The sequence below is a fragment of the Trichomonas vaginalis genome, chromosome V (genome assembly GCF_026262505.1).
Source record: "Trichomonas vaginalis G3 chromosome V, whole genome shotgun sequence".
Lineage (NCBI taxonomy): Eukaryota > Parabasalia > Trichomonadida > Trichomonadidae > Trichomonas > Trichomonas vaginalis.
In genome coordinates, this window is record NC_067207.1 from 3,491,906 (window position 1) to 3,509,001 (window position 17,096).

Below are 17,096 nucleotides of genomic sequence, written 5' to 3' on the forward strand. Positions count from 1 at the left end.
TTCATTCATGATTTAAACAATTTTTTTAATTCCACTATGTTTGGGCTGAGTGTAAATGTCTTACAATTTTGAAAATTTTTTAAATCTTGATTTATTCAAAAACGTAAGAATAAAAACCGTAAGAATCATACATTTTTTACTTCATATGTTAAAATAAATGATACAAAATCGTTCTATATTGTATGAATTCTTACGTTTACAAAAAAAGTCACACAACCCGCTCTCATATACTACTCGCAAATTAATGATTTATTAAAATCAATCATATATAATGATGTGAAATTGCTTGCTCCAATAACAGAACAAAATGGATTTTCACAATATCAAGCTATTTACTTCAACACTCTTCCTTGCGTAAAAAATCGCTTAAATTTAATTGAATCTTGTTGTTATTATGGTTCAGTTAATTGTTTGAAGTTTTTTGGGAGAAATCCAGAAATTATTAGTGAATGTTTGAAATATCAAAAACCAGATAATAAGTGCATGAAATATGCAATTATGTCTCATAACATTGATTTTGTTACTTTTTTAAAGAACGAACATGGAATTCAAATCGATATCAATCAATACATAAAATACAATAACATCCATGCGTTTTTTATTCATTTTGATATGATTAATGACATCAAAGGATTCATTGTTAATTCATGTTTTTACCCAAATATATGGGAAAGCATTCTTTCTATATTGCCAACAAACATTGATAAAGAATGTCAAGCACTAAGACGCAATGCTATAAAGATTGCAACTCAATACTATTATCATTTTCATGAAGGAGATGACAATGAAAAAGATGAATATGGAAAAACCATTCTTCATTATGCTGCACAATATTTTGGGAATTTAAACTTGCCAGTTGATAGTATGAAGACAGATTTCGATGCAATTGACAACGAAGGAAAAACTCCTCTGCATTATGCAGCTATAAATTGTAGTGATGATATTGCAGAAAGGCTAGTTTCGTATCAGTTTCATTACAGCATATGTGACAATACAGGGAAAACAGCTCTTCACTATGCATTAATATATAATAAGACCAATACTGTATCTCACCTGATTGAATCTGAAGCAAATGTCAATATATCTGACAATGATGGAAAACTTCCTCTTCATTATGCAGTAATTAGTGATAATATAGAACATGCATTATTAGTCATGGAGCATACAAAAGATATAAGAAAACAGGATAATAATTTAAAAATCCCTCTTGAATATGCTATCCACAACTATGATATGTTCTTTCGATTGTGTAAAGCCTATAGAGGATACGAATTACAGGATGCTTTGAAATGCTATAATGCGGCTGATAATGATATTCGATCAGATATTTATTTGTGGGAACATAATGCATGGTCTCCCGGAGATGACTAAATCTATTCCCAATCAAAATGAAAATGTTTATATTTGAAATATGTCCTAATTATTCATATGTAGTATTAAATATGTCATTTCTCTTTCCTTCAGAAAAGGAAGGAAAATAAAAATTAGAAAAAGTCTGCAGAAAATAATATAACCCAATGAAATGACCAAACTCCTTATTTCACATTGCGCAAATATTAATGATAAAAGATGGCAATGGAAATTATCATAATCAAATACAAAAAAAGATAGTTTATATAGCAAATAAACAACCAATATGATAACTTCTCTTTTATAAACAGCTCCACAAACTTTTTATATTTAACTCCCACCATTATATCTATGCTAAACTCATTTCAATGATCAATATTTATCTATAGATAACTGTGATAATGTAATTGTTCCTAGATATATTAAATCATTATTATCTCATCCAATACTTATATTTCATCCATCATCCCATATGATATAATTACCTATTATTAGTAAAGATTATTAGGGAAAAAGAATAAGGTTTTTATCATTTTCAGGCCCTGAGATGCTAACTAGGTTTCCTGACAACCTATAGATGAATATCAAATTTTCGGGTATACACCTTATTAATGGAGTTTAATTCTACAAAGGTTGATTATAATCATATATTTGCTCAACATAGACTTCAATGAATGTATCATAAAATACAAAATTGGCAAATTAAGCACTGATTCATCAAAGATTTAAAGATTACAAGTAATTAAACTAGCCTCTACGCTGATTAAATTAGGCAATATTGATAGCTCGTATGTGTTGTGAAGGATAAAGTCTTCTCTGGAATGAACTCATAGAAGGAAGATTCTCATGATATAAACCTGAAATCATATATTCTGCGCGTCTGTTTCTCAAAAATCGAGGGATCTGAAAGGTTTACACGCGAAAAATATGATTTCAAGTTTATACTGAGTTGATACATTAAATTTCCACAAAATATTAAAATAAATAAAATAATAATTTACACAAAATTCAAACAACTAAATAATACTATTCTTCTTCCATAAAATGGTTAAGTTCTGTTGAAACTTCGGAAGCGATATCTGCGTATTGAGTTCCAGATGCGAGAGCTTCAACATCAGACTCAATGCTATTGTCTGTGATATCGCGTTTGACCAGTTCCTGAAGTTCATGGTTATTAAAATTAGCATTCATCAATGCAGCGATAAGTTGAAGTCCGCATTGAATGTATCTATCATCGATAGCTTCCATCATTGATCCTGCAACTTTTATAAGGCCGTTTTCAATGATTATTGGTAGCATTGCATTCGGATCAATATTTGTGGCAGAAATCACGGGTAAGAGCGATTCTGCCTTTAGATTGCAATCTGTAGATGGGAAATCGCAAAGTAATGTCGAAAATACTCCGTTAGTAAGTGCGTTCGAAAGTTCAATTGGAGATGCGTTAATTGCTGTGTTGATAAACTCGCAAATAATTTGTTTTTGGTCACTAGATGAGATATTCCATATTTCTGTAAGGATGCTCCAATCGAACATTGAGAAAATTGATCCAATAATTAAATCATTTCCTGTTCCCAAAAGAGAACCGATCAAAGCGAGGGCAGCAATAGCAACAGTGTCATCAACACTCTTGATTTTATCGTAAGCTTCGACAATCGGAGTACTAACATCAACTGTATCAAAAAAGTCTGGATGATTGATCGCGATTGCTGATATTCCATCAAAGGATGCGATCTGGAATGAGGATTTCGGGGAGTTGCAGTAATTATGGAACGTTTGGTAGGCAAGATTTATCATATCAGGATTTATATCTTCTAAACTTACCAATTTTGGATTAATTTCATAGCTTCTGGAGCGCTATCTGTTTTTGAGGCCGTAAAAAGTGGTGGGACGATATCAAATTGTAACAAAGAACTTGGCTCAATTTCACCATGTTTTATGAGGTTAAGGATGATATTTAAGCAGTATAGTTGTATTTTCGAGGATGAAGGAGGATCGGTTTTGTACTTTGTATTTGAATACGCCGAAAGGCTTTGGTTAAACTGGACAGGCTCAGCAATTTGACCTAGAAGTTCGAGAATAAATTGTGGTTTTGAGAATTTCTTTGAAGTCGAGTAAACTGTGATCGATGATAAACATCTAAGGACAGAAAAAAGAGTTTCATTATTAGGTGGATGCATCACCATTGATACCAATAGAGAAGGAACGTATTGCGTACGGCTTTCGTCGCAGCATATTAGAAATGGCGAAGTTTCTAAACTAAATTCAGCCAATTCATCAACAAATTTGGTACAATATCCGTATCCTCCTTGTTGATATGCTGTGAAAATGTTTTGGGCCATAGAATCGAATTTTGCTCTGAAAATAATGGGATCTAGATGTATACGTTTATCATATATAAGATTTTTAATTCTTTTCAGTTCTACATCATTTTTTACGATCTGAAACCGCACTTCTGCATTACTTGCTGGGGATGGACGGCGCTTTGTTCGCATAAAAAAGGCACCTTGTTTTTCCTAAATTGATTTGATTTGTAAATTACACAATTTTTCAAAACCATCAAAATAAACTATTCAATTTGATGATAGACAATACTCATGAAATTACTTCCAATTGTTACGATTAATAAGAATATTAAAAACCGTGAAAATTCGATAACTTTCTTAGAATCAATCAAAATTCAAGGGGTTATTTTGGATCATAATGCAAATGCTAAAATAAATATAAGTTTACAAAAAAAAGTTTATTTTTTTTATGAGTTTATTCAAATTCAATTTGAGCACATAGAATTGTCAGGTCAGAACTGCTTTAATTTATTCAAATATCGATCATTGATTTGCAATAAATAAAAAGCATTTAACAAAATTTTATTTTAACTAGTTTATTTGTCATAAATAAAGAAATTGATTCGCGAATTTAGACCATACACTAAAATTTAGCAATTTTATTGGGTCACGTGTTATAAATGAACTATGGAGAATTGTATTATTTTACGATCAATGAATTTCTTTGATAAAATAGTGTTACCACATAGAATTTTCTTATAAGAATAGAATCAATCATAAATATATTCATGAAACGCAATTTATTGATTAAACTAAGTGTTTTATGATTGATTTCCTCTTTAAATCATATTCTTTCTTAATAATAAAAATACATTTGAAAAAATTAAATAGCAACAATGTCAAATGCATCAACAATCAAAGAGATATATAGAATATGCAAAATGAATGATAAAGAATTTTGATATGTTATAAAATAATTATATAAGAATATTGTGTAGCTTCAGAGAATATTAAAAAAAAGAAATATTTTAATCAACTTTTTTTGATTTTTTGTTTACAAAAATGAATTATTGGAAATAAAATAGATAAATTACTTTCTGTTAGCAATAACAGATTGTGCGCAGCATAATTTAGCAACTGGAACCATACTTGCTGGGCAAGCAATGCTGTCAATACCGATAGAAGTGCAGTATTTGATTGATTTCGCGATGCTGCATTGTTCGCCATAAATGATGATGTTAATATTCGGATTAACTTCTTTAGCGTCTTTAGCAGCTTCTTTCATCAATTCTCCAACTGCATCTTCATCGACAGACTTGAATGGGCTTTCTCTGAGAATTCCTCTTGTCATGTAATCAGTGACAAACAATTTCTCAGCATCAGCTTTGCACATACCGTAAACAGTCTGTTGCAAACCTGTTGTTGAAATTGCAATGAAATCTGATTCCTTTGCAATTGTTTCCATCATCAAACATGCACGAGCACTCTCTACAGATGATCCCCATTTGACTTCGAGTCCTTCTAAAAGAGATGCTGACATCTTCTTGATCTCTGCAACTTCGCAGCCATCTGTGACATCTGGTAATAAGATGCTGATCGATGAAACTCCGGCTTCTTTCGCTGCTTCTGAAATTGCAGAAATTTCAAGATTGAATACTTTATCGTTCACTATGGCCATTTTGACACCGCGAGTGCCCATCATAGGGTTAGACTCTTTGAGGCGCTTGACGGCTTCGAGTGTAGCGATTTTAGCGTTAAGTTCTTTCTCTTTCTTGAATTCTTCCTCGTTTTGCTCCTTGAATTCTTTTTGTGCCCTGAGAACGGAGATTTCTTCTGTAAGCTTTACAGGATCTGAAAGGTATTTGGAAAGTGGATCATCAAGAAGCATAATTGAGATGTTTGGTTGAGAAATAATTTGTTTGATATCTGAAATGAGCTCTGACTTTAACTGTGCTAATCCTTTGTCTTGTCCCTTCTCAACAAACATCTTCATTGCATCAATACGCTTGCCAGTGATCAATGAATCCATTGGGAAGAAGGCGAGACCGTCAGATCCGCTCAACTTGGCATTTTCGACATCAATAAGAGATGAAACTGGTGCAACAACAGATACTTTGCCACTTCTGATCTCATCTGCCCACTCAAGAATGGCTTTGGCCGCTTCACTTCCTCCTTTTGGCTCTGAACTCTTCTGGATCTTGTTGAAGAGCTTGCCATTGTGGGAGACAGTGACTGAAGCTGCTGCTTTGACCTCTGTTTCGCCGAATTTGGCTGTCTTGGTCTGTTGGTCGATCGTAAAATTGGCTCCAAGAATGCCTGGCTTTCTGAGCATACGGAGAAGTCTGGCTGCATATGATGTTGTGGCATCATCACATGTAACAACGGCCGCTGATTTGACAACATCGTCGAAATCAAGTGGAGAAATATGCTCTCTGATAAGAATTAAGTTTCCATCCTTGGCCTTTGCGATATCAGCGCTATCAAAAACAGCTTTTCCGCCAACAACACCGGCTCCTGCTGGAATTCCTGATGCAAGAACTGTTTTTGGCTCTTTTTCAATGACTGAACCTGAAAGAGCGTTCAAATCATCTGGAGTAAGACACATAACAGTGTCTTCTTTGCTCAACATTCCTTCATTAGCCATATCTCTAACTGCAGCAAAGCGAGCAGCACCAGAGAAGTAAAGTGGCTTAACGTTGAGGACATAGGAGTTGTTTGGATCGAAAACAAAGTCGATTTCTTGTGGTCCTTTGAAGAATGTTTCGATCTTCTTTGAAAAATCTGTAATATCGCGATGTACTGGGCCAGTTGCTGTATGGGCATCTTTGTAACTGGCAAACTCTTCTTCAATGTCGCAGCAGAGTGCGTTATTTGCAAGATTTCCTGCTAATTGTGATTCTCCAGTTGCTGGGTTTCTTGTAGAGATTTTAGCTGAGAGGCAGTCACACTGGGATGTTCCGAAGATCATTTCTTGAACAAGGACTGAAAATCCGAGATTATTAATCATATTGAAATAAGTAGCGTATTTCTTTATTTTATCTGATGTAAATGATTGTATAACGCAAACTAAAGCTCCTTTAAGCTGTTCCAGTGGATCCTGTGGGAATGGAATGCCTTTTCGCTTAAGATAAATTGATTTGAATATTTTTGTAATTTCGATCCAATCTATATCTGAAAAATCGTTAGTTGCCTTAAGTCCGCGTGATGCCATATATTCTTTTGTAACGTTATCGAATCTTGCACGTTCAATTCCGTTGACAACGATTCCGTATGATTTAATGAATCTTGCATATGTATCATATGCGAATGTTCTATTCTTTGTCTCATTTGCAATTGCACGGACTGTTAAATCGTTAATACCGATATTTAAGACTGTGTTGAGCATTCCTGAAAGGTCAGATGTTGCATCACCTCTAACTGATAAGAGGAGTGGTGTGTTGATGTCACCTAACTTTCTGCCTGTTTTTTCTTCTATAATTTTGATATTATCAACGATTAATTTCCATGTTAGACTTGGAATTGCAGTTAGTTTGAGTTTGTTGAACTTATCGATAAATTCTGTAGTAATTGTGAAACTTTGTGGAACTCGAATATCTTGTGTAGCTAATTGAGCCAAAACTGTACTCTTACGACCGAGGATAGTCATAGCACTATCAGCACCATTAACTTGCTTCTCTAAATCCGGATATTCGCTGAATGAATAGACTGTCTTCATATGTTTTCTTTTATCCAGACTCTCGAAAAAGTAACGTATTAAAATAATCGTTATCTTCAGAAAAAATTAAGTAAGGAATGCAATATAGCTATAATAAAATATTCTTCCTAATGCAATTGAATCTACTTGTTTTGGTCGAAAAAGTGAAATGTGCCCAAATTCATAAAACTAGAAGATACTGTTCATTGTGTATGTGTTAAAAAGCATCTGGACATTAACTGTAGAGTATAAACTAAATTAAAATGATTCTTATTCAAATTCTTATTGAAATTTTTAGAAATTTCACTGAAAATATCCTTTAAACATGGTTAAAAATAGATGTATTGTAATAAAAAACAATTTTTATAATTCTATAAAAGTATAATTAATGTCTAAACTTATTAAATTTGTTATGATGGAATTTATTGTTGTGATGGTCATTATGATGGTTGTTGTTATGGTAATTATTCTGATCATGACTGAATTTCTTCAATTTGTCGAACTTATTGTGTTGATGATGGCGGAATATTCCTGGTTTATTGTTTGGATCAAAGTACTTGTTGTTTTCATTATTCTTGTTCTTATTCTGTCCATGAGACTGTTGGGGTTTAATTTGGTTGTTATGATTTGGCTGATTTTTGAGAAGATTTTGCTTGTTTTGATTTTCAGGAAAAAAGGAGCTTGGTTTCGCAACCAAAACAGCATTATCTTCAGCCTCATTGTCAATGCGCTCGTAAAAAAGTACGTATGCTGCATTCGTATGAGCGTTTGATTGAATAACTTTTTTAACTGAGCTGTCATTGAACGAAAACCAGTCTCTTCCCTTTCCATTCGGTACTATAGCGTGAGCTGTGCAATGTCCAAAGCCTAATGACCCGAAATGCTCTGAAATTGCGTATAATCTGTATTTTGTGTTGCCTTCTACGGGTCCTGCAAGGAAAGGCTTGATGTCAAGTTCATCAGGGAAGTGAACAACCCTCTCATCTTTCTCAGTTCCTGTCTCTGTCGTTTCAAATCGCTTGAGATGGATAATTAAACATTTGGAAGCCTTCCAGAGGTCCATTTTCTTGTTTGCACAGACGAATTCCCTGCATTTAGGACAGAACCACATGTTGTTTTCGTCTAAAATTTCTTCTTGTCTGAAATAATCGAAACATTCTTCCAACTTTACATCGCCACTTTCTCTGTCACCTTTGTGTGACCTCTTGAAGTCGATTCCGATGTTTTTCAGGTAAAGTTTGAGGTCAAAATGATTTTCTGAATTCATAAACTTTCCATTGAAGATGGCTGTGAATAATTGGGATCCTATGTTGCTGTAGAACTTCGATGGTTTGTAATCTTTGACGAAATAATCTTTAACTCTGATTTTTTGATTATCATCAAAATTTGTTGAGGAAAATCTCATCGCCACCTTCTGTTTTAGCTGGTATTGAGATAGTTCTGAATCTTTGATGACGAAATCCTTCGGAATCTTCCCTTCATTCCAAAATTCAGATAATCTCTCGGAAACAGCTGCTGAAATTTCCTTGGAATCTGATGTTTCCTTGTCTATTGGTACGAGGAAAGGCATCATGACTGGTTTGTCTTCTGTTCTCTCAACAGCAGAGAACATATTTGCAAATTCTGACTTAAAAGTACCACAAAGATATGAAATAATGTACTTCTGTTCAGTTGATGGGAGTTCTAAAGCGATTGCAGTGAGGTTTTCTGCATATTTGGCATCAATTGGGTCCCAATAAACAGAAATTCCGGAAAAAGTAGTGGCAATGAAGGCAATTGCTACGTCAACATTCTTAATTGACTTAATTGCTTGCTCGTAGTTCTTAACACTTGACTCTCTCGGCAATTTTATCCTGATCCATTCGTGTTTTTCAGAAAATTCATAAGGAATGAACAAAACGTTTGTAACTTTTTCATTTATTGGTCGTATTGGTAATGATAAAGCTACAAATGGATCAAAAACAACAGTAGTTGAGTGGCATTTTGGACAAATGCAGCGAGAACGTAATTGTCCATGGAAATTATCGACAATAATACTATCATTACGAAGTTTATGTGTCTTCCATGCTTCTAATGATGTCTTTTCGTCGTTTGTTCCATCGCCAATAATTGTCTCAACGAGTGGTTTGTTTTTACAACGATTTAAGTCTTCGTGGATACCATCAAGAAGGAACATGATCAATTCGTGAGGGTCTTGTTGCTCAAAACCTTGAAATTGGGGAGCAAAATCACCTAATACGTGTTTTAAGTCACTTGGATTGATCGCTGACTCTTGGGCCGACCATACTCTGGAGTTTAGCCTTGCAAAAGCCTTCACTAAGTATCCTTTGGCTCCTAAAGGATTATTTTCGTTAATTTCTGAGCGCCAGTTCGATCCAAGCAATTGTCTGGCCAATGGTAATGAATGGAGAAGACACTGAACACCACTGTTGAAGTAGCAAGTGTTTCCAATGTTGATTAAACCGCATTTTCCAGAATTTGGCGGAACACGGAAATTTTGTTGAACAGTCTTATCCTCTTCTTTCTTCTTTTGCATTACTTCGGTCTTTTTCTCTTCTGACTGCTCTTTTTCTTTCTCATTTTGTTTCGAAATTTTTGTGACTTCATTTTGGATATCGCTAGCTAATTTGCCATTTATCATGTAATCAACGAAGATTTTCTTTGTATTGGACTTCAGTGTCATAACTGAATCGCTATCTTTAACAACATTTTTGGCTCCTGATGAATCAATGCGTATGATGCTTGGTTTCGATTTAATTCCAAAAGTAAGTCTGACTTCCTTGATAAATTTCGCTCCCTGGTCTCTATCCCAAAGATAAATATCTTTTGTTTCGCCATTGTATTCAACTTTAATGGTAATTTTATCTACTTTGAATGTCTGTTGGCCGCCATTTTTTCTAATCGGGTATATTTGCGGGGAATCGCCGCCAAACCACTCTCTTAATTTTTGATATGCTTCTAAAGTTATCATTTCAACCATGTCTTTAGAGTAGTTTTGTGGTAAGGAACCATTAGGCATTATTCTTGAATTTGAAATTTGATCCAATTTCTGTTCTTTTGCATCATTTGAATTTTGAATCGAGTTTTTCCATTTATTATACCATGATTTGTCGATGGGGCACGCAATAGATAAATATTTATCTGTTCCAAGTTTCGAATTGAGCGAATTTATTATAGATCCCTGCTCAGAGGGACTTGGAATTGTCGTTTTTTTGTGTACTTTGCTGGCCGGATAAAATCTCGATCAATTCAATTATCTGTAGAATTATTCTATAAATTTAATATATAATTTGAGATGTATTCGCTTTATTTGGGGAAGTTTTTTCTGAAATTTTTGATGATGTTTTTTCAAAAATCAATTTGATGATGAAAACATAATATACATTGTGGTGCATGCATAAAAAACTGATTTCCAACATTTTGTGTATTCGGTGTAAAGGGGGTCTATCATCAGTATTTTGGGTCCATTTCGAATTCACGATAATGTTGGACATGAATTTTAATAGGTTCAGAATCGTGTCTTCGATAAAGTAATAGCTTGGTGCTATAACTCGATGTGAAAATGAAAATACAAATATAAGTATTGGAAAGTATACAAGAAATGTCTATTTTTAGTATATGGAGTGTAATAAAAACAAGATTCTGATAGGTTTTTGGTATTAAAAAAGACAGATATCTCTAAAAGAGATATGTTCGTAATAAATATTAACAAACGAAATTAAGAATGAGCATACTGTTAATATCCCAGATGCAAAACAGTAAGATTGTAGCATTGACCGATAAATAGGAATAAAAAAATTATTATTCTGGAATTGGAGCTCCAATTGCTTCTTGAGTTATTTGAGCGAATTCTTCTAATTGATTTAATGCATCTTTATATGTTTGAATGCTGAGGTTAACCTTTTCCATTTCCATCAAAAAATATTCATGGATAGAAAGGATTTTCTTTTTCTTTTCTTGGTTTTCTAGATTATCCTTAATCTCTTGATTTTCTTTTAAGAGTCTGTTATATTCTGCAACTAATGCTTTGCATTTTTCTGTAAGCTCGTCGACCCTTATTTGAGGAAAATTTTGGTCAGCAATCCATGGCTGTGGTGGTTGTTGAGCCATCATTTGCTGATCGTGATCAACATATGGATATTGGAACATTCAAAATGAGATATCTCGATATAAAATGAACAGTTTCATAGAAAAGCTAAATAGTATTATATAGATAAAACGATTATTTATGATTGCAAGCTTTGTTACTGATATTGCAGATATATCGATATCCAACCATGCTTTAAAAAATCAATGCTTTGAGAAATCACTTAATTATCTAGAGGCTACTCATATCTTTTAGTTAATCTTTGCTAATACTATGAATAATTAATTCGTATTAAATTAATATGTTTGAAAAATCATCCATAACTTTGTCAATGGTAACTCTCCTCAATTTTGGTAGAATGAGAGTAGTTCCCTGAATATTTCAAAAAATGTGAAAAATTTGAAAATTAGACTGATCAAAGAATACTTATTCATTTACACGCTCTATAGTAATGCAGTATTATAATAGCCATTCTAATATAAGGATCAAAAGATCATGTATTTCACCATTTCAAATTCAATAAATTGAAATGTTTACATTATTAATTTCAATGATAAATCGCAACTTAATTAACATTCCCTATAGTAAGGAATTAAGGGATGATATGGTTGCTACATTAAAAGAATCAAGGAAGGATATTGATTTAACCACAAAATTACGTATTATGATTAAATCTAAATGTCCAATATATAAATATATTAATTTTATAACTAACCAAAATAACATCGCCCAAATACCCTTTCAACAGTGTAAAGCAAATAAGAACTTAAAAAACACTCGAAACTTCCGTATACCCATAAAAATTGCGCCAATTCAAAAACCAAAAGAAAGATCGCATGATGTTGCAAAATTCTCTATCGTACGCGAAAAAACATGCGTGGAAGAATTTTGTTCGCAGTTAAGTAACTTCACGAGGCCATTAGATGTTATTTGCGCTGCATTACGCTTAAATAAAATTTCTATTGATGAAGCTCGTCAGCTTGTCGATCGCCTCGATTATCGCATACCAGAACCAATACCATTAACATTCAGTTTCATCTCAAATTCGTTGGCAAATGGTGTGTTGGATAAAGAAACTCATCAGAGCTATACAAAGAAACTTTATCCACTTGGCATCCCATCGTGTACTGGATGTGAGCCAGAAGTCAACAAATTACTGAATAATAATTACGTTGCGGTCGAACAGCGTACATCAGCTAATGGACGTCCTCACATCATTCAGCAGGTATCTAACGAGTTGGAAGGTGTAGAAGATACTCATGCCGCTACAGATGTTGAGATTGCTTTAAATGAAAACGTCAGACGCCACATCTTGGAATACGGATGGGGTTACATCTTAACAGCAAGCGATACAGGTGATGAATTGACAGCATGTTTTGGAAAAAACGGAAGGTTGCTATTAAAACTCATGAAACTATACTACGATCAGATTTCAGCACCAATTTTGGATATGTTGCAACAGAGAGCCATCAACCTTGGCGTCCGCCGTTTACAATTTAAGCCAAATTGGTCAAAAACCCTCGAGAAAAAATTACCTCCAACTCGTGCTCAATACAAGAAGCCAACGAAGCAAAATACCGACTTTTCGTACCTCGATTACGGAATGCCTCCTATTGATTACGATATACAGAACGTAAATTATTTATCGGAAATTATGGAAAAGTACTACGCCAAGCGAGCTGCTGATAATAAGCAAGCGATTGATATCGAAATAGAGTACTGGAGGCGCTCTATTCAGTTCGCCATTAAAATTTTACGTACAGAACAGATTACAGATGAATTTACAGCCAATTACGGACTTGCTGCATTGCTTACTGCATCTGCTATGCTTGCATCAAGCCTCAAGGTTGTCAGGGAGCTCGATGATGCTGTAGATAAGAGCAGAAAGATTCCGATCGAAATCGGATTGACCGACCATTCAATGGGTGGCCATGACAGGGTTTTTGATATGGCCATTGACATAATTACCAACAAAAAGAAGAAAAAGAAGGACGAATTACAAGAAATGGCCGGATGTTTCAAAACCGTCGACATCAATGGCTGTCTTCACCTCATCCACATAATAACCCTTACAATCAAAACAATGAAATATCATGCAGCAAACAGCAACTCCGAATCTCCGATCGCAAGGATTTACATCGGAAACGGAAGACTCAACATGGCTCCCCTCTACGGACCTATTGGTTCAGTTGCTATTAATTTAGAAATATTCAGACCAAAGGAGAGTTTCATTTAATCGATGAAATTTTCCTTTTTTTTTTATTTTTATATTTTTTATAAAATGTTTTGAATTATTTTTATTATTGAACTATATGCATTGTTTTTAGAAGATTTCAGCCCATAACCTCTCAAATATGAAATCTATATTATAAAAATAATCATTAACTCAAAGATTTTTGCCGGAAAATCGTATTTATTTCGTAAAATAATAGTGTTTTATTTTCCAAAATTTTTTCAAATTTAGAATTTTGAAGTGAAAAATGTAATTTTTGATTTGATTTTTGAAATTTTGAAATTTTTTTTGGAATTTTTAACTTGCTAAATAGATATCAATATCAGAGCAATTAATCAACACTATGATAGTCAATTATGTTTTGGTCTTCAAAACGAATTTTTACTCAAATTGAAAAAAAATATACTTATTGGTCCATAGTTTATTAAAAAGAAAGTGAAGTTCTTCATTTCCATTCATAGTAATGGATTATTACCACAGAATATTGATTGAATCGCTGTTTGATTATGTAAATTTTAGAGTCATTCAAAGATTTTCCATTCAATACAAAAGAGAATGGACTTTCCATTTGAATTGAGATAACAACATTAGATATTCAATCTGATTTTATATGTAAATAAGAAATGAAAACACTTAAAGATATGAGCTCTCAATTTTCGACCCCCAATATACGTTTATTTTAGTTTCGGCATATTAACATGAAGCACGAGCCAAACCCTTAAAGACGTGTCCTCTAGTTTTGCCAACTCTTTCATATATTGTAACTATTTTCAGGAAAAAACGCAAATTCAAAATTAGAAATTCACATTTAATCGAGTATAGTATTAAATTACTATCTTTCGTACACGGACCAAGCAACAACTCAAGGTGCATGCTCATTACAGACAAAATCCCCTCTAGTGCACTTAAATTGGGTGAGTTAGCACCAAACAAGCCATAAGTTAAAGATCTGAACTTGCTCCAGACAATGTATCACTTTAGTTATGAATGCACCAGAAATCCGTCCCAAACTCATACATTTCTACGCTAATCACGATAATAAATATACTATTTTGTACTTTTTACAATAAATCTCTCTTTGTTACACTACAAAATCAATGTGCATTTCGTTGCACCAGTTTTGAATCTTGTTAAATAATGATTTTTGTTACTTTCATGATACAGTCCCATTTAGTAAACGGATTATTTACAAAATAAAAAATATATTTTTTATTTACGATTTTTTATATTTGGATTTTTAAGGCATAATTTAGAAAATATTAATAATTTAATCGATTTGATATTAAGAAAGACATTTAAAATTCATAAAAGATCCAAATAATTTCATATCCAAAGTTATTAATATTTGAAGATTTGAGGAAAGAAAAGGAGAAATATTGCATATGAAATGTTTTCAAAAAATACATCAGAAATTGTAAAAGAATTTTAATAATTAATAAGATTTGGATAGGTTAAAATTTGTGATGAAACCACCCGATGCTAACTCACGCCACACATACACAGAAGCATTCTATCACGCAACCACCCAATTTGACATTAATATTCATAAATATATTTATCAAACTTATATGCACCCAACGAATTTTCAAATTCCTATCAACCACTTCTTTATTTTTATATTTTACAATTCTCTTAAAGTCATTTCAAGAGCCTTGTACCGATAAACTAGCCTTGTACTGCCATTTTATGGTGATGTAAAGTATTCAAAAAATTTGCAATGTAAACCATTACATGGCAGAAACTTTAAAATAAACAAAAACATGACACTTAGTACAGGGGCTTTTTGGCTGGTGAAGTCAGATAAAACGTGGCTCAAGTGCTCGTTTAAAATTAAAAATGGAATTTCTCACAGTCGAATTTCTTGGTAGACAACAAAAGTTTATCATCAATTGTCACGCCGAAGGTATGACATATAGTCAAACTAAGCTTGCATGGGAGGAAGAATACCCAGATCTCGGAACTTTAACATCCAATCTCATTGCTACTGCACTTAAAAGAGCTGCATTAGGTCTATACTGGGAAAAAGGGAATCATGGCGGTGCAGATCCATACCTATGCGAGCGTGATCAGCTCACTTTAAAAGAAATTATCGAAGATTCTGCTTACAAAGGTGAAGCTCTAGAAGCAGCTGACATTATTGACGAGGCGTTCAAGTTGAAAGAGCTCAGAAGAGATTATGGTTACAGATTCCTTCTTGAGATTAATTGTCCTACTCTTGCAGAAGAAGTTATCAATACTCTTGGTGGTGATGATGTATCGAGACCTTATGTTAACCATATTTTACAGCAATTGCATTGCAAGCTTAAGGCATGCCAAGAGATTGAAGAATCAAGATACATGGCGTGTGAACCAAGAATTATCGAAGAATTCTACGATAAACATCGTGAAACAATCGAAAGTACTCCAGAGGAGTTGATTTTTAGTATCGATGAAACATTCATAAACAAATTTAAGAAGAAGAAAGTTGCATTACCTGAGGAGATAGAGCATATGATCGCCAAAGGAATTCCAAACTTTCCGCACATTACAGCTTTATGCGGATGCTCAATGACAGGCAAATCTGTCCCACCTCTCTTTGTTCTCCCATGTATTGCAGAACTACCTAGAGAACTGAAAGTATTCCAGCGCGAAAGACATTGTTGGTTTACTTCTACGCCAAAAGGCTGGGTGAACAGAAGTGTATTCTTATTGTATTGCATTTTCTTCATCGAGTGGCTTAACTTTGAACGCCAGAGAATGCCTGAAGATATACGTGACAAGCCTGCTCACATTGTGTGTGATGGACACTCCAGCCGCGAGAATCCTCTGGCATTGTTCCTTTTGGCAAGTGCCAACATCAAATTAATTGTTCTTCCCGCACATACAACACACATTTTACAAGTATTTGATGTTGGCATTGCCAAAAGATTAAAGTCCAAATTCACGGATTATCTGAGAGATTACATTAAGGCACCGAAGCAAGAGTTCAACAGCAATGCTGCAATGATGCGCTACGCCATTATCTACTCATTTATTAGCGCATGGCAAGAATCAGTATCATTAAGAACGGTTCAAAATGCTGCTGCCGCCTGCGGTCTTTGCCCTTGTTCTGTAGAAGCTCTCAAACATAATAAGTATGTTCGTGAATTGACTCCTGCAGAAAAAGAATTGCAAGAGAAAAGAAATTACCGTAATCGAAATCGTTTTAACATCAATGGTGAAGAATTGACGACGATGGACATGATTTGCGCAATTTCTGACAATATTAAGAAGAATCCTGCAAATCACAGATTTTGCAGGAAGCCAGAACAAGACACCAAGGAACGTTTCTACTTTTGGATTACAAACTATCTTGATCCAAGCACTGAGTTGTTGGCAAAACTCCCTAATATGCCAGGTTATAGTCCAAATGATTAGGAAAATTTTCCAATTTTCCAACAAAAATTTTCCAATTCTCCACCAAATTTTTTA

The 17,096-nt window shown here is 33.8% G+C and overlaps 8 protein-coding genes across 8 annotated transcripts; 3 read left to right on the forward strand and 5 right to left on the reverse strand.

Moving 5' to 3' along the window:
* Positions 1-498: 498 nt before the first annotated feature.
* Positions 499-1,371, forward strand: TVAGG3_0272380 (calcium ion binding; the record flags this gene model as incomplete). Its single annotated transcript, XM_001580948.1, has 1 exon — positions 499-1,371. One exon carries the CDS (start codon positions 499-501, stop codon positions 1,369-1,371), a length of 873 nt encoding a protein of 290 aa, XP_001580998.1.
* A 1,005-nt stretch (positions 1,372-2,376) lies between these two features.
* On the reverse strand, positions 2,377-3,144 carry TVAGG3_0272390 (armadillo (ARM) repeat-containing protein family; the record flags this gene model as incomplete). The annotated part of the gene is made up of 1 exon (XM_001580949.1): positions 2,377-3,144. The coding sequence occupies one exon, from the start codon at positions 3,142-3,144 to the stop codon at positions 2,377-2,379; it is 768 nt and encodes a 255-aa protein (XP_001580999.1).
* Positions 3,145-3,167: 23 nt separating this feature from the next.
* On the reverse strand, positions 3,168-3,689 carry TVAGG3_0272400 (armadillo (ARM) repeat-containing protein family; the record flags this gene model as incomplete). Its single annotated transcript, XM_001580950.1, has 1 exon — positions 3,168-3,689. The coding sequence occupies one exon, from the start codon at positions 3,687-3,689 to the stop codon at positions 3,168-3,170; it is 522 nt and encodes a 173-aa protein (XP_001581000.1).
* A 969-nt stretch (positions 3,690-4,658) lies between these two features.
* Positions 4,659-7,511, reverse strand: TVAGG3_0272410 (pyruvate, phosphate dikinase family; the record flags this gene model as incomplete). The annotated part of the gene is made up of 1 exon (XM_001580951.1): positions 4,723-7,347. One exon carries the CDS (start codon positions 7,345-7,347, stop codon positions 4,723-4,725), a length of 2,625 nt encoding a protein of 874 aa, XP_001581001.1.
* A 165-nt stretch (positions 7,512-7,676) lies between these two features.
* On the reverse strand, positions 7,677-10,659 carry TVAGG3_0272420 (ubiquitin carboxyl-terminal hydrolase family; the record flags this gene model as incomplete). Its single annotated transcript, XM_001580952.2, has 1 exon — positions 7,712-10,345. One exon carries the CDS (start codon positions 10,343-10,345, stop codon positions 7,712-7,714), a length of 2,634 nt encoding a protein of 877 aa, XP_001581002.1.
* Positions 10,660-10,748: 89 nt separating this feature from the next.
* TVAGG3_0272430 (uncharacterized protein) lies at positions 10,749-11,500 on the reverse strand (the record flags this gene model as incomplete). The annotated part of the gene is made up of 1 exon (XM_001580953.1): positions 11,128-11,475. The coding sequence occupies one exon, from the start codon at positions 11,473-11,475 to the stop codon at positions 11,128-11,130; it is 348 nt and encodes a 115-aa protein (XP_001581003.1).
* Positions 11,501-11,939: 439 nt separating this feature from the next.
* TVAGG3_0272440 (zinc ion binding) lies at positions 11,940-13,816 on the forward strand (the record flags this gene model as incomplete). The annotated part of the gene is made up of 1 exon (XM_001580954.1): positions 11,943-13,649. The coding sequence occupies one exon, from the start codon at positions 11,943-11,945 to the stop codon at positions 13,647-13,649; it is 1,707 nt and encodes a 568-aa protein (XP_001581004.1).
* Positions 13,817-15,482: 1,666 nt separating this feature from the next.
* Positions 15,483-17,042, forward strand: TVAGG3_0272450 (DDE endonuclease family; the record flags this gene model as incomplete). Its single annotated transcript, XM_001580955.1, has 1 exon — positions 15,483-17,042. The coding sequence occupies one exon, from the start codon at positions 15,483-15,485 to the stop codon at positions 17,040-17,042; it is 1,560 nt and encodes a 519-aa protein (XP_001581005.1).
* Between the last annotated feature and the right edge of the window lie 54 nt (positions 17,043-17,096).